This window comes from Patella vulgata, chromosome 2 (assembly GCF_932274485.2).
Source record: "Patella vulgata chromosome 2, xgPatVulg1.2, whole genome shotgun sequence".
In the NCBI taxonomy this organism is placed as follows: domain Eukaryota; kingdom Metazoa; phylum Mollusca; class Gastropoda; family Patellidae; genus Patella; species Patella vulgata.
The window spans coordinates 23,502,395-23,518,355 of NC_065880.2; the positions used below are offsets into that span (position 1 = coordinate 23,502,395).

The 15,961-nt window shown below is 36.2% G+C and overlaps 1 protein-coding gene across 3 annotated transcripts; it reads left to right on the forward strand.

Annotated features, from left to right (window-relative positions):
* Positions 1–1,658: 1,658 nt before the first annotated feature.
* LOC126811134 (carbohydrate sulfotransferase 15) lies at positions 1,659–13,237 on the forward strand. 3 transcript variants are annotated; one of them, XM_050536618.2, is made up of 8 exons: positions 1,659–1,853; positions 5,239–5,603; positions 7,476–7,692; positions 9,033–9,173; positions 10,070–10,229; positions 10,909–11,077; positions 12,205–12,352; positions 12,856–13,237. In XM_050536618.2, exons 2-8 carry the CDS (start codon positions 5,265–5,267, stop codon positions 13,050–13,052), a joined length of 1,371 nt encoding a protein of 456 aa, XP_050392575.1. In that variant the 5' UTR covers positions 1,659–1,853; positions 5,239–5,264; the 3' UTR covers positions 13,053–13,237. The 3 variants fall into 3 exon arrangements, with proteins under 3 accessions (XP_050392575.1, XP_050392574.1, XP_055955151.1); XM_050536617.2 differs by lacking the exon at positions 1,659–1,853 and adding an exon at positions 4,236–4,752; XM_056099176.1 differs by lacking the exon at positions 1,659–1,853 and having other exon boundaries at positions 5,135–5,603.
* The last annotated feature ends 2,724 nt before the right edge of the window (positions 13,238–15,961 follow it).

Consider the following 15,961-nt stretch of genomic DNA (forward strand, 5'->3'; position numbering starts at 1 on the left):
AATATGGTTAGGTAAATATTGTTTTATTTTTATCGTTGAGTTTAACTTTAATACGAGTTATATTGTAAAATGTTTGGCGTACGTATTATTTTAGAACGGATTAGTCGACATTTTGGTGTGCAAAAATCAATTTGTAAAATGTAAATGCCTGGAGGAAGAAAATAGAGATATCTACGTTATTGTAGGGAAAGAAAGAAAAGATAACATCATACATACATATGTATACCTTAGGCCAAATTAATACAACTTAAAAACATCTTCTTCACTCTACTTAACCAGCTACAGCGTTCAACAAGGTAAGGACTCTTTTCTATACATAGCAGTAACAAAACTATTTTATGCACTTAATGTATAAGCAATATATTTCTTTATTAATTTATAAATTATCTTTAGCATAGAGTTAAAACATGAAATAGTCTGATCAACTACAACCTTAAAGAATCTTTGGATGAGCGAATGGTTATTGCATACGCGTTGTATCATAAGGTCTGTCATTGAGTCAACTAGTGTGGTTTCGATTCCCCAGTTGTACGTGACAGAGTGTAGTCGGAAGAACGAAATGTCCTGAAATGAGATAAACAATGGCCATTATTCGAGAATACAGCAATTAGTACACACGCTTACACAGTTAGAATTTCTAAATGAATACGCATATTCAAAAATTACTGATTACTGTGGACTATTACTTGACATTTCAAAATCTGAAATAACCAGTGATGATGATCAACTAACCCTTATTAAAGGAACAAGATAGTCACAATAATAAATACAGATTTACGGTGTTCTGAATATATTATATTCATGATGTTTGATTATTCAGGGGGGTGGGGGTGGATGGCCGAATGGTTAGCACGTGCGTGCGCTGTATCATAAGGCCTTCATTGAGTCAACTGGCGTGGTTTCGAATCCCCGGTTGTACGTGACAAGGAGTAGGGTTGCCTGTTCAACCTCGTGGGTTTTTTCCGGGTCCTCCGGTTTCCTCCCACTGCTAAAGAACCCTACGCGCAAGCGAATTATTGAAATAAAATTAAACCATATGTTAGTCCCGAAATGACCTAGTCTGTGTCGAGTGGACGTTAAACCCCATTTCTCTCTCTCTCTCTCTTGATTATTCAGTAATGTAAATACATTTTTGTCAGTGTTTCAATTTAACAGACAGTGTAGCACTAGCTGCTCAAAGAAATAACAGAAACCAGCAGAGATAATTAAAACTGTTAAAGTGTGTGACTGAGTCCTTTAAAACGATATAAGAACACTTAAGGAAGTATCAAAATTAACTTGAACGTCCAGATCGATACATGGCGGACATCGACGCAAATCTGTCAAAGCATATATCTCTCTGTCAAATAGGTGGTAACAGGTGTTCCGAATAAAATAGGCATACCCTGACCCGGATAGAAAACATATATTAAATGGAAAACAGTGGACGGTCTGGAGGCAGAAGTAGGCAATGAAGGCATTCGAGTTTAAAGGGTTCGCAATAATTCAATAAGAAATCTATGTAAAAGGAGAAAACTTCAGGAGCCATTTTGATATTCATGATATTTAAAATTGATTCCTAATACAATCACCAACAGCTGTTGGTTAAAGCATTCGCAAAAGGTTCAACAGTCATCTCCTGACGCTAAATTATCGATATCCATTCGGTATGTACAGGGAGGTTTTAACTTTTGAAAATATCTTAAGTATATACATGTATAGGGTAATATGTATATCACATTTTAAGTGGAACAGAAAGAAAACAGCCGCGTAAAGAGAATAAATGGAAGTATTCCAAATGAATGTCTGACCTTTAAATGATGTTTTGATGACATTAAATACATAGAAGGGATGTGACCTACACAATTTTAAAGGTAAATAGCTTGCGTGTGTCTGTATTGCTCATTTGCTATATTGCAAACTGACAAACTGTCACGCATTCAGGTGTCGAATTTCTACTGAAAATCAACTGATTAAATATAAGGGTTTGTTTGTTTGTTTTTGTCTGGAAATTTGAGATCGGCATATCAAACTAAGTGAAATGAAATGGGGTTAAACATCTTACTTTTATGGGCACCAAATGGGTTAATGAAGGCAGGCATTCGCCATTCGACAGATACCCACTTTGTAAGCAAACTAACTCATCAAACTTATACCAACACTTTTGTTAATTACCTATATCACATGAAATGGGGTTTAAAGATACATTGTCCCGAAAATATTTATTGGGTGTTTTTTCCAGTAAACGTATGGCAAATTTGGTATATATGAAAAGTATTGACTGAAAAAATACTGGATTACACACAAAACACCCATGGGGCAAGCACTGGGCAAATATGCCAGCTTATTGTGTGTTAGCTTGACTGAGGGAACGGTTGTTATTTCTTGATCAAATGGTTGGGGGTGGGGGAATATTGAATGTGACAACGTACAAAAGACTCGGCAATTAAACATCGGAAAAAAAAGTTGACAGAAAATAATTAAGAATTTACTTAGGCCGCAATATGTATGATAAATGGGCAGTAAGTAATGAAAAATACGTTCTGAAAATGGACCCTCCCTCAATGAATTGAGGTGACAACAGTTTATTTAATAAACTGTCTAACAACAGTTTATTTATAGCTTGCGGTATCTCCCCGCGAGAAACAGAGTTTTGAGAGGGATTTCAAGCAAATTTTTGATAGATTAATTAGTTTGAATATGTTTTTAGTCTAAATATATCATCAAATCACACAGCTTGTACGCGGGAAGGTATCTTTCACGGCCTCATTTTCTGCATCAACAGGGATAACGAAGCGGGATATACGTCATGCAATATATTATGAGGAAAAGTTTGTACAGGCAGCGGCGTTAGCGTCTACTTTTCTGCGAATTCCAACTGCAATGGGTTCTTTTATGCATTAGTTTTTCTATTGTTACTGAAATAAATATTTGTAACAAAAAAAAGCAAAAACAGAAATTATGAAAAACGAATCAGATAAAAAAGGACAAAAGCAGAAAATGATCGATAACCCTTGAAACCACAAAAACTTGGGGTCCGGTCCTTTAGTGGCAATGTTTGGGGGCAGGTTCACAAAAGAAATAAAAAAGAGAAATAAATAAATGATAAATAATATGAACAACATTGTAGATAACAATAAACAATATTCATCGACTGCTAGTTATTCATAAATAACTCTGATTTTTCTGTCAGAAATTATTAACATATTGCATGCTATATTTTTCCGATCCGGTAACTTATATTTCTTCTTTGGAAGAAATTACTGAATTCAAATAACATAAAACAGGCGCGGCAGAGTGTGTGTGTGGTGGGGGTTGGGGCTAGGGTGGGCTTTAGTCACCCCCCCCCCCCGCCAATAATTTGGTCTCAAGTACTTTTTTTCTCCAGGTTATTGCACGCATGTAATTATGCGGTTAAATACAACGACGCCCGATTTTAACATAGAAGTTGGACTTTCAGAAGAAAACCCTGCTATGCCCTATACTAATCCCTGGGTTGAGAGATCACCAGTTGCGAGGGTCACGATCTTTAGTTCAACCCCATCTCACTGGCGTTGTATCTATGACAGATTAGGTAATTACAAAAAATCGACGTGATACTGTTTTTGTTCCTTATCCATCAAATAATTCACTGCTATCAGTTATGACCAGTTGAAACAAGCGGTTGCCATGCAAGATACACCCACGTTTTGCAAGAAATGTATGGGGGACGAGGGCTCGTCCTCTTATTCAAGATCTTTTGATCCTTAACATATTTGTTTGGCTGCTGTTTTCACCACATTTAATATAACCAAACAATTTGATACTGTCATACGTTTATTCTTTTGCAGTATAAATTGCTATTCATTTAACTTGTCTCGTGAACACCTCATACAACATTCCAATTCACTATATTTGTTATAAACATAATTCCCAATAATTCTATAGCAGTGTGAATTACTATTGATTTAGACACAAAACACAACATTGTGAGGTCACAGTCAAAGTTAACAGAAAATAATGACATTAATGGCGTGATTATTATTAGATTAACTTCACTAAGTCAACAATACACGACATACGGCGACAGCTGTATCAAGTTTTATACTATGCCTATAGTTACCCCATGTCGGACGTGATGTTATATGTAAACATGAGATATCGACAAGTTTCTGATAACCTAATTCAGATTCTAATATAGTTGTATTATTAAAGTCATGCACAATATGTGGCTATTCTTTAATAATTATCTTTAAATAACAACAGATGTTATATCAAGAGTTACATAGTTGGGTCTAATCCAGAGTTTACGCTGTTTCATTTATGAGTTAATGAAAGTTCTTTTTAACATTCACATTATTATCATTCATGTGAATAATCTTATCAGTCAAGTGAATATTCTTGTTACTCTACTGGATAATTATGTGAATATACGAATGTTTGAATAATTATAAAGTTCAAGTGGCGCTTATTATAATTTATTTATCAGTGAATAGTTTATATCTAGTGGCAGTGAATATAGTGAATAACTTAATATTCACCAAATGTGAATAATCGTATACTTACGACAAGGGAATACTTGCTGTTAACTCTACACACGCCTATGTGATCCCCGAGTGAAATACGTTCTCACTACAAAGCAGTTATCATCACAGGTTTACTAGCGAGTAGATATTAAATATATATATTTACAACCAGTGGATATTCTTTTATTTTAAGTACGTGTCTTTAATACAGTGAAAATATTTAAAATGAAAAGACATAATATCCAAGCGATATTGACTTATCGCGAAGGTAACATTCTTCTATTTTCAAATCATTTTAAATCTATTTATTATGAATTTATAGAAAACATGTTTATTCAAACAATTATACAAAGAGCTCAAATTTTCACAAGTTATCATTAACGGCTGAAAATGCAACCAGATAAAAGATTGCAACCTAGAATAATTTAAAGTAGCATCCGTGTCCTTTTAAGTGTCAACAAAATAAAAAGAACACAATCGTGTGCACATTCACATAAATACATAAAATTGTAAATACATGTTATAATAATATGCACGTATCTATTCACAAATTTCCATAAGTGTCACACGCTTATTTAAATTGCAAATCAGTACCTTTTATAGTTCATTTACATTTTAAAACGACCTGTTAAGTTGCATTTCAATATATCTGTGTCAGAATTATACAACTATGGTTTCAATATCCTGTTCAGGTTTTGACCGTCAGTAACTTATTCAGTGAAAATTTATATACATTTTTGATTTATATTTCAAGGTTTACAGTGTTTTAAGAAGAACGACATGTTTCGATTCCGATTAAAGAGACTTTCCATCGCTGGGATTATTATCTTTATTGTGGTGCTTATATATAATTCTAACAATCGTGTACAGCAACAGACTTATACACATAGAGAAGTGCTAGATAAAATGAATGTATATGACGAATTTGGAGAATTGAGTGAAAAACGGCAAAAATTAATAGAAGAACAATTAAAACAGAACAATGTTATTAAACAGAGTAATGGCGTTGAAGATGACCAATTAGAACAGCATGGTGAATCAGATATAGTGAGGAAGATGGACGTATTAAAAAATAAAAGGAATATAGATTATAGTAGATATACAGATGTATTATCAATGGTAAGTATTAATTCATGTGGGGGTGGGGCGGGGCGGTATTGGATGGCCGAATGGTTAGCACGTGCGCGCTGTATCATAAGGTCTGTCATTGATTCAACTGGCGTGGTTTCAATTCCCCGGTTGTACGTGATAAGGGCTAGGGTCACCTGTCCAACCTCGTGGGTTTTCTCCCGCCCCCCCCCCTCACACACTGCTAAAGACCCTTACGCGCAAACGAATTATTGAAATAAAATTGAACCATGTGTTAGTCCCGAAATGACCTAGCCTGTGTCGAGTGGACGCTAAACACAATCTCTCTCTCTCTCTCTAATTCACGTAGAAATTTCACATGAAAAGCACGGAATATTTAAAGATACATTCACACGAATGCATTTATAGAGTAGTTATTTCCAATAAAAGTATGGTAAATTTTGTATTATATGGAAAGTAGACATCCAATCGTACTAGAAAAATACTGGATTCCCTAAAACTCATCCATTGGGATCACTAACAGGCAGCCTGTCCATTTGTTGTCGGCGGTAATGACGTAGACAGCACATGTTTTTGTTGATCAAATGGCTAGCGGTTGTGAGAACATTGAGAGACGTAAACGTACCGTAGACCCTATGATTAAACGGCGGAAAGGGAAGTTAGAAAAGGATAATCAAAAAATTTACATTGACTTAGATATTTATTATAAATGGATAGCGATTACCTATAAATTGTACAAGCTAAATACGCGTCATCCCCTCAATAGAGTCACGTGACAAACATGACTGTTCAAATATAATTTTACAGCTTGGTATAGTTTTCTTCCGATTAAATGCTTTGAGAAGGGTTTGAAGCAAACTTTTGATAGAAAGATTAGTTTGAATATATTTTTTTGTCCAAATATATCATCACATCACACAGTTTGTACGTGTGAAGGCATTTTTAAATGATCTCGTTATGTTTTAGATGCGTTTCTATTCCTTATCTGGACCGTTTAATCATACCCGAACGCTGATTATATATATAACGTTAATCGGTGTTTAAATTACTGTTTCAAATAATGTCCATATGTTGCATACTGTCCATATCCTCAAGTATGTAATCATCGAATGGTGGTAGTTTTTAGAAGACAAAAGTACACTAACGGCGTGTATTTGTTTTTCAAAGGACAAAATGATATTAGCAGCCAACTAAATTTTAATACATGTATAGGTATTTAGACAATGCAAAATAATTTTCAATTATTTTGTCCCGATTTCCGAAGACAGCTATATGACTTTGCACACACTACCTATTTCGTATATTTCAATTATTAACACTCGTTTTTTGGGGGGTGGGGTGGCTCGGGGGGTCACGTTGAAGCAATTGGTCTCACTTAAGCTGAGTAATGTATCATTCTGTTATGACCGTCATCGGCTAAACCGAAAATTTGGTTTAAAGACTCACTGAAATCCTCAATCAATATGTAACTAATCAGATGTTTATCATTAATCAGTGATTAGATCTAAGTAGTGATTATTTATTTAGCGGTCGGTAATACGGACACATGTTTACTTTTGTGCATCACTCGACGAAGACGGGAAGTGGACAAGCTCTCCATCCAATTCCAACTGTCATGGCCTCACCCGAACGACCAAAGCGGAAACCAGATAGGAAAATCTCGAGAAACTTCTTCGACTAATACCGGGGCCGAACTTGGGATACCTTGACACCAAGCCACCGTGGATCCTTTATGTTTTCATCAAGCAATAGCCACGGCTCCTCACGCTTTTATTCAATTTGTCAGAATTCGTCTATAATAATAATGTAAACTTTAAAAAAAACCGAAACGTAATTGTTATTTTAACTATCTTGGGATTAATCGGGAACAACATTAGCATTTTAAACACTTTTTTATTCCAGCAAAGACCAAAATATTTACCCAATTATAAAAATCCCTGCTGGGAATGGACAGAAGGAAATAGTACAAGAGTGCGCTGTTTGCCCTATTTCCATCTCGTGGGGGTTGATAAATGTGGAACGACAGATTTATGGGGGAGAATACGACAACATCCACAAATTCTTCCTAACGCTGGAATTGGTGGAAAGGAAACACATTGGTGGTCGTGGAGAAGATTTGGTAAATATTAGTTCTCATAATTGTCAATGAATATTATAAAACTTATAATACTATAAGGTTGACAAATTTAAGAATACTCTGTCCTGTTTAGTGTATTGTGGTCATTACCCACAAATGGTCGACAGTTAGGTTTGGGGTAAATAGATGCCATGTTGAATTGTTATATATATAGATAGATTATTGCAACTGCTTAAGACAATTGCCTTCATGCATATGACAGGCCCGTCTGGATTGCGAATAAGATTTCAAGTTAATCAGGTGTATTGGAAATAGGGGGGTGGGGGTGGATGGCTGAATGGTTAGCGTGCGCGCGCTGTATCATAAAGTCTGTCATTGAGTCGACTGGCGTGGTTTCGAATCCCCGGTTGTACGTGACAAGGAGTAGGCTCGCCTGTCCAACCTCGTGGGTTTCTCCGGGTCCTCCGGTTTCCTCCCGCAAGCGATTTATGTAAATAAAATTAAACCATATGTTAGTCCCGAAATGACCTAGTTTGTGTCGAGTGGACGTTAAACTCCATTTCTCTGCTAAAGACCCCTACTCGCGCAAGCGATTTATGTAAATAAAATTAAACCATATGTTAGTCCCGAAATGACCTAGTTTGTGTCAAGTGGACGTTAAACCCCATTTCTCTCTCTCTCTCTCTCTCTCTCTCTCTCTCTCTCTGTATTTGAAATAAACTGGTTCAGTGACGTTAAAACTTTGTTAATCCAAATTTGGCGATAGCGGCATCACTCGGTGATCCTAGACAGGCAGCATCCAGGGGCTTGAGTTAGGACGTGAGGTTGTACAATCTGATATAGATTAAAAGATTTCAAAGTCTAAGCGAGAAATGGTTGGTAACGTCATTTTCTCTTTAAAATGATTGAACGTTATATTGCTAATCATTAGATCCTCTCTAAGATTTCGTGGTACATGGTGAAAATCTTGGCGAAAAAAGCCAAGTGGACTAATGGAAAAACAAAACACTCCAATGTAGAACGTTTTATGCTGATGTTCAAAGAGTATGAGAACTCTAATTGGCTGAATTTTTACATATATAAATAAACATGGGTTTGAAATACACCTTAAAGGTAAACTGAAATCGTTATTTTTATGTTTAGCGAATGGGTGGGGACTCTGCTAACAACTAAATTGCACCATGTAGCTCCGGTGTCGGAAATGCAAGTCCAAGCCATAAGTGGTGACAGCTGACCCCTGGGGAGAAGGGTAGTGTATTCTTACACTTTCTAGAGTACCCATTACCAGTTATCATTTATTTAGGAAGTCCACACTGTCCATAATTTGTTTTTGGACTTTATAATATAGTATTCATTTATATGATTGCCGTCATTTAATTCAGGTTTTGATATTTGGGTTGAAGACAGAACTCCTTGGACTTTTGAGAATTATTTAAGTGTATTTGATGCAGCTGCAAGTAAAATCGAATCTGTTGTAGAGAAAATGGAGGGATATGAAGACGATTATCATCCATTAATAACAGGTTAGTTTGTACACAAAATAATTCTAGGTTGTCCATTCCCAGCTTACTGATGTTTACTCTTCTGACTGTACTCTTCTTACTGACATTTCTTTCTCAGACTCCACTCTAATAACTGACATTTTTTCTGATGATTCACTCTACTGACTAACATTTTATTGTCAGACTCCTCTCTGCTGACATGTCTTCTCTATGACTCCAATCTACTATCTGACATTTCTTTTCTCCGACACCAATCTGCTATCTGATATTTCTCCACTTTGACTCCACGCTGCTATCTGGCATTTCTTCACTGTGAATCCACTCTATTATCTGGCATTCCCTCTCCCTGACTCCACTCTGGTATCTGGCATTTCTTCTTTCCGATTACAACCCGTTATCTGGCATTTCTTCTCTCTGACTCAACCTGGCATTTATTTATCTAACTTCACTCTGTTCACCATAATCTTTCCAATTGACCAAATTATGTTAACTGATCGTTGTATTCAATTATAGGCATCTCGTCTAATGACTTAACTTTGTCAATTAACTAACAATTCTGATGAATAATTTGTGTTTACAGTTTTGACCTTGTGTCAGTAAATCTTTGCGATGTGGACGTTGTGCAATTTTGCTTACTAAAATTGACAGCCTCTTAAGCAATAGATATAGTAATAATTATGTTTTGACAATCTGGGAAAATGTGCAACTATAATTTTAAACTGTTGTGTTCTTAAATTCTTACTATTTTGAAGTTGATGCAAACTTGATACTCAAAATATTTTACGACCCTCACCTTCAGAATCAAAGAATTCTCGTTACATAGTAAATCGTTACGACTTAAAAACAAAATATTTCTAGTGTATACCCAGCCTAAAACCCGACAAGCTGAATATCAATTCATCTGTTTCTTTTTTCAGGGGAAGGGAGTCCAACTGTGTTCTGGGATTTTACTGGTTGGGATCACATGCCACAGAATAAAGATAAAATAGCAGATGATGCTTTATCAACACCCGATGCTTTACATCATTTAACACCTAGCTCTTACTTTTTATTATTACTTAGAAATCCTACAGAAAGGTACCATATTATATATATAATCTATGTTACTAAAAGGTTATAATACACAATGGTCTTACTTTCCACCGACTCCTCATCTAATTCCATGTGTCAATGGTTCTTTTACTCAAACATTGTCGTCCTCGACCCTGTACCACTGAAACCACGCTAAAAAATATAAGAGAACTTTTTCGGCCAACACCGGTATCTAACCCCGGGCCTCGGTTAGATCTAAATATTAAGGCCACCTGCAGATTTCGTCAAGGTCACGAGATGTAAATAGGGCTAGCGCTACCCCTAAACCTAGCACTAGCCCTAGCCCTAACCCCCAATCCCCGGCAACAATCACGTACCCTAACCCTGTTTTAATATTTAGACCTGACCCCGTACCGGGTCTCTTGGTTATTGACGATTGGACGAAAAAATCAAGGCCCACCCGCGTACTCGCTGGCATGCACTTAAACGATTTTATGACAGTTGGAACTCCAGTGTACGTCATCTTTCACAATATTGTAGTTTGCAGATGTTTACTTACTTCATTATATTGGTCGATCAGTAATATAATCTACTGTGATGTCCCTTGAGGAGCCACTATGTTACTTGTTGTTAATTTCAAACGATATTTATATAGCATTCCTATAAAAAATTATATCTCACAATTCTACTATCTGTTAAATAGGTGTTACTTTTTCTATTTCAGAATGTATTCGGATTACATGTTTTTAGATTTATTTCGTCCAGTACATAATATATCAGCAGAAAATTTTCACCATGGTGTTATAAAATCTATCAAGATGTTCGAAGATTGTAAGAAAATAAAGACATTAAAAGGCTGTTTATATGATAAACAGTTACATATGGATATACCGGTAAGGGCCATTTATAGATATTAGAAATGAACTGAAATGGGGTTTAACGTCCTACTGTTCTGCTCTGACTGGGCTAATAGAAACGGACATACGCCATGCAATGTGCTTTGAGGGAAATTTTCCCCGGACAGCGGCGCTACGGCCTACTTTTATATCGAATTCCAACTGCTTGGGGGTCTTTTACGTACAGGCCAATTTTTACACGGGACCTCAGTTTTTCGTCCCACCCCATGAACTTTCTCGGCCAATACCGGGATCGAACGCAGGACCCCCAGGTTAGTGGACCAAAGTCCTACTCACTGGGCCACTGCATGTCGATGGTGTTGGCAAGGCTCTTCGCAACCAATCGTTAGAAATAAAACCCCAAATAGAGTATAGTATATGAAACTTAACCCCTATAACAGCCGTGAACTTCGGGTTCACTAACTGACATCTATGTCACCAATGGAAACATTTCAAAGGTGTGTGTAAGTTGAAGGTGTTAAATTGGTAGGTCCATCTAATATGATAATAATAAATAATTATAACTTGTTTGAAACAAATTAGTTTTAAATCTTTCTTGAATGGTAGTATTTACGTATTTTAACAAACAATAAATTCCACCTTCTACCAGTAGCTACTCCAAACGAACGATAACCAAAAGTTGTCATCCTGTAACTCCATATGATCAGTTGATTAAGAGATTTCAATCGCAGATTTTTTGATTGGATGTAAGAACAAGGAGATTGAACATTTATTCCAGCAGAAACAGGGATATTTTAGAATGGGGTTGGTCACCGTTCTGGCCCTAGAGTTCTGTATGCGTTGTAACGTTGGCATTGTGCAGAATCTACAAGGAAGCTGATCGAAACGGAAAATAAAACTTATCTGTGATATCACTCAAGGTGGAAGCGGACGTGAAACCCCACGAACGAACGCGACGAACAGAAAATAATTAGGGATCGGGTTGGGGGATAAGACCAATTCCTGGGTTAGACAATGTTTAACTTGAATTCATTTTTTTTTTTAAATGCATTACATAAAAATATTTGATATTTAGTAAGTTCTGATGGCTTATTGTACTTTTGATACAGAGATGCATTAAAAAAAATTATTGTATATAACTGACTTTGTGTATTTTTTTACAGGTGAGAATTTTTGTAGGAATGTATGTTGTTTATCTTAAAGAATGGTTTGAAGTATTTGAAAAAGATAGATTTCTCATTTTTAAAAATGAAGAATATTCTAAAGATATTAAATCACATGTTCAGAAAGTTTTCCAGTTCTTAGATTTAAGTAAGTATAGGATGTTCCATTACTTGTATTGTATCTGATATGAAATGTGATGGGGTTTAACTGACGGATATCTGGTACGAGTGTTGCAGTGGGAAATATATTTTAGTGAACAGACATGTTAATTATGTGTGGAAACCTTTTCAAATACGTTATAGTCTATATTGCATCCATCTGGTGCTTCGGTGACCCAGTGAGTTAGGAATTGGCTAGCTAACGTTATAGTCTATATTGCATCCATCTGGTGCTTCGGTGACCCAGTGAGTTAGGAATTGGCTAGCTAACGTTAGGTCTCGGATTCCGTGGTGCACTCTGGAGGTAAAGAATCAGCTATATCTGAACTTTGACTCTATCTGTGGAGATTACATTTTTAATATAGAAACCTTTATTATTTACCAAAAATCACAGAGATCTAACCTGTTTATAGTGATCAGATTTTCAAAGACAATATTATAATGTTATCGTTTTCTATTAAAACTATATTTTATACACGTGTACATTTACAGATACTTTATCAGATGAAGAAATGGAGAAAATTGTAAACCAAAAACGAGCTTTTGACCAGTCTAAGACAAAGAAATCTACTGGTCCAATGTGGCAAGAAACACGACAAATATTGGACGACTTATATAGAAGCTATAATGAAGAATTAGCAGAACTCCTTGCTGACAATAAATATTTATGGAAAGACGATTCTAAATAGTGACATAATTAAACATACTAAAGAGCGAAATCTTGGATTTGTGTAATAACAATATCAATCTGGTTGTGAATGGATATTAATATATGTGACCATTTGTGCAAGACTGTTTTTGCTTGTGAGCCAAAAATAATATTTCTTATTTGAGGAATTTTAGCCAATGTGTATAAAATATGCTTGGTACAGCATCCACTTATTTTGAATTGTCTGTTTGGTAGACTAGAAAAAATTTAATTCTAGTTTCATCTCGGCTAGAGAATTCTTGTTTCGATCCTAACATTCACCGATTGACCTATTGAGTTAAAGATAGGAATGTATACACAAGGATTATTAGGGCGGATGGGGGAGGTGGGGTGACGGGAGGGGGTGGGGACACTGGCTTACTAACCAGGTAGTTCCAGGTTCTAGTTCTGTGATGGCCGAGAAAATGCCTCGGGATTTTACAGCCCTCTTTCACCTTGCCAGTGTTCCGAGGCAAAAAAAGTGTCTAGTCGTTCTGATGGGACGAAAATGGTTAGCGCATACGCGTTGTATCATAACGTCTGTCAAATGACTCAAATGAAATCTTGTGCTGGTTCTTATAGTTAGTATTACTTCGTGAATAATATATTCCGGATGTTTAGATAACATTTCATCTTTCATATCCCCTGACAATTAAATTATCAAATTATAAATATTTTCTGTATCTGTATTTAAACTTGTTATTATTTATCGTTAGATTTTCTTATTTGCTTGATGACAAAGCTTTATCGCAGGAAAACCAACGGGGTAATGAAGGCGACTCACAACACTTGAATTAACGAGTGGAATGACAGATCTTACGATCTAAATTTCACGTGCTATGTCGTGTGGTGTGGAGCACAGGACGGGATATGCATACTATTTGTCATAAAGGAGTTTACAAAGTTTATACAAACAGATTTGTGTTTTACTTTTTTATTTCTCCCAAAGGCCATCCAAAGTGTCTGGGTAAAAGCCATTCGATAAGTTTTAAACCCAGTAACAGGGGACATAACTCGTATAAACCATTCAAGATTTTAACCAGAAAGAGTCGAACATGTCACATTCAACTGATAAAAATAACCGTTTCGATGTTTTGGTATGCTTAGTGAAAGAAAACTATAGTGGGTGATGGTCCGAATTCATGAATATTCACAAAAACCTACACATGGAAGCTGAAACACTTTGATTCTAGCCCAAATATTCAACAAAATGTCCATTCAAAAGTTTGGGCGCGCGCGTGTGTGTGGGGAGGGGGGGGGGGCGAGGAGACTTGCTAAGAGACTCTATATTCAGGTCTTAATTCAAAACTACATAAAGTTATGCCCATAATTATTTTGTCGTGTACATTAGTTTTAAACAAGGTCAATGTTTGAATCCCTAACCAGTTATATATTATGTTATGTAGTCTAATAGCCTGGTCGTTGTTTACCACGTGACGTTTTGAATCTAATCATCTCAAGTTCCAGATCAGGGCCCTGTTTCTCGAAATCTTAACTTAAGACAAAATCAAAATTTTAGTACATACTTCAATTTTGATTGGCTAAGCACTAAAATCAATCTTATATTATCCAATCAAATTACTAAAATTTCGATTTTTTCTTAGTTAAAATTTCGTGAAACAGACCCCAGATTTGTAGACGATGTGACTGTAAAGGAATCCAATTATCCACGAAAATAATTGTTTTTATCAATCTCCAAGGGGGTTTACGTCCTACTCTTCTGCACCGACTGGGCTAATAGAGATGGGTATATGCCACGCAGTGTGCTATGGGGACAATTTTGCACGGGCAGTGGCGCTACGGCCTACCCTCATTTTGAACTCCAACTGTCAAGGATTCTTTTACGTGCAAGCCAATGTGTACACGGGACAAGACGTAGAGTGCAATAACAGATACACGGTTGATTTTCAGCTCGCTAATAATTCCTTTGAAGACGAAAATTTGTTATATTAGACTGAGAGGATATCTGTTCGAATCTGATAATTCGTAAAAAGATTTGTCAGTCACTAGATAAAAGAAAGCGAGAAAAAAAAAATAGAAATATTCAGTGCATTACTTTGTTTTTATTCAGTCCTTACTTATATATTTTAACCGATAATTACAGTTTATTCTGGTAGCCCTATAACTATAGACATACTATTTTATTCTTAAAAGCTACGACTATCTCCGCCATATGGATTACAAATTGCAACACGGCGAACAAATCCAGAGATAAAAAATTTTAGGCCTACTGCGTGTTCAGCAATACTTGGCCTATTTACTGATGAATCTTTTTTTTTTCAAATTTGGTGTGAAACGGTGTGGTCACAAGAGGACGAACTCTATCGTTATCCAACGTTCCACGACCTTCCGCACCATAATTATTCCTCTCTTATTCTATGTTTCTTAAACAGAAGTTTTCTTTTAAATATGTTTACAGGCAGTGTCGATAAATTTCTCTGTTTGATTTGTAGCTTCAAAAAAACAGCCCTTAATCAAACTGTTTGTCAGATTTTCCTGCGTGGTTCCCCCTTCCAGTGATGCAGGGCGGACCGTCTGACAAGGACAGTTGTCTAGTCTTTCGGATGGGATGAAAAATTGAGGTCCCGTATACACATTGGAGTGCACGTAAAAGATCTCTTGACAGTTGGAATTCGATATAAGAGTAGGCCTTAGTGCCGCGGTCTGGGCAACATTTCCATCTCCATTAGCCCAGTTCGGAGTAGCACAGTAGGACGTTAAACCCCATTTCATTTCATTTCCATTTACCATAAATATCGAAGCCTAAGTAAATTCTCGGATTATCCCCTGCACACGTCTTTTATCTCAGAAACTGTTGTACGTTTAAGTTTCTCACCTCTTCTTATTTGGCCTTTAAACCAAAAATCATATTCCCTAATTCGGGGCACATGAAGTGGAACTTGCGCCCTC

Coding starts and splice junctions, on each gene's coding strand:
- LOC126811134 (XM_050536617.2), top strand. CDS start 4,710: ATGAAAAGACATAATATCCAAGCGATATTGACTTATCGCGAAG. Junction 10,230..10,908: donor CTTAGAAATCCTACAGAAAG/GTACCATATTAT, acceptor TTTCTATTTCAG/AATGTATTCGGATTACATGT. Junction 11,078..12,204: donor AGTTACATATGGATATACCG/GTAAGGGCCATT, acceptor ATTTTTTTACAG/GTGAGAATTTTTGTAGGAAT.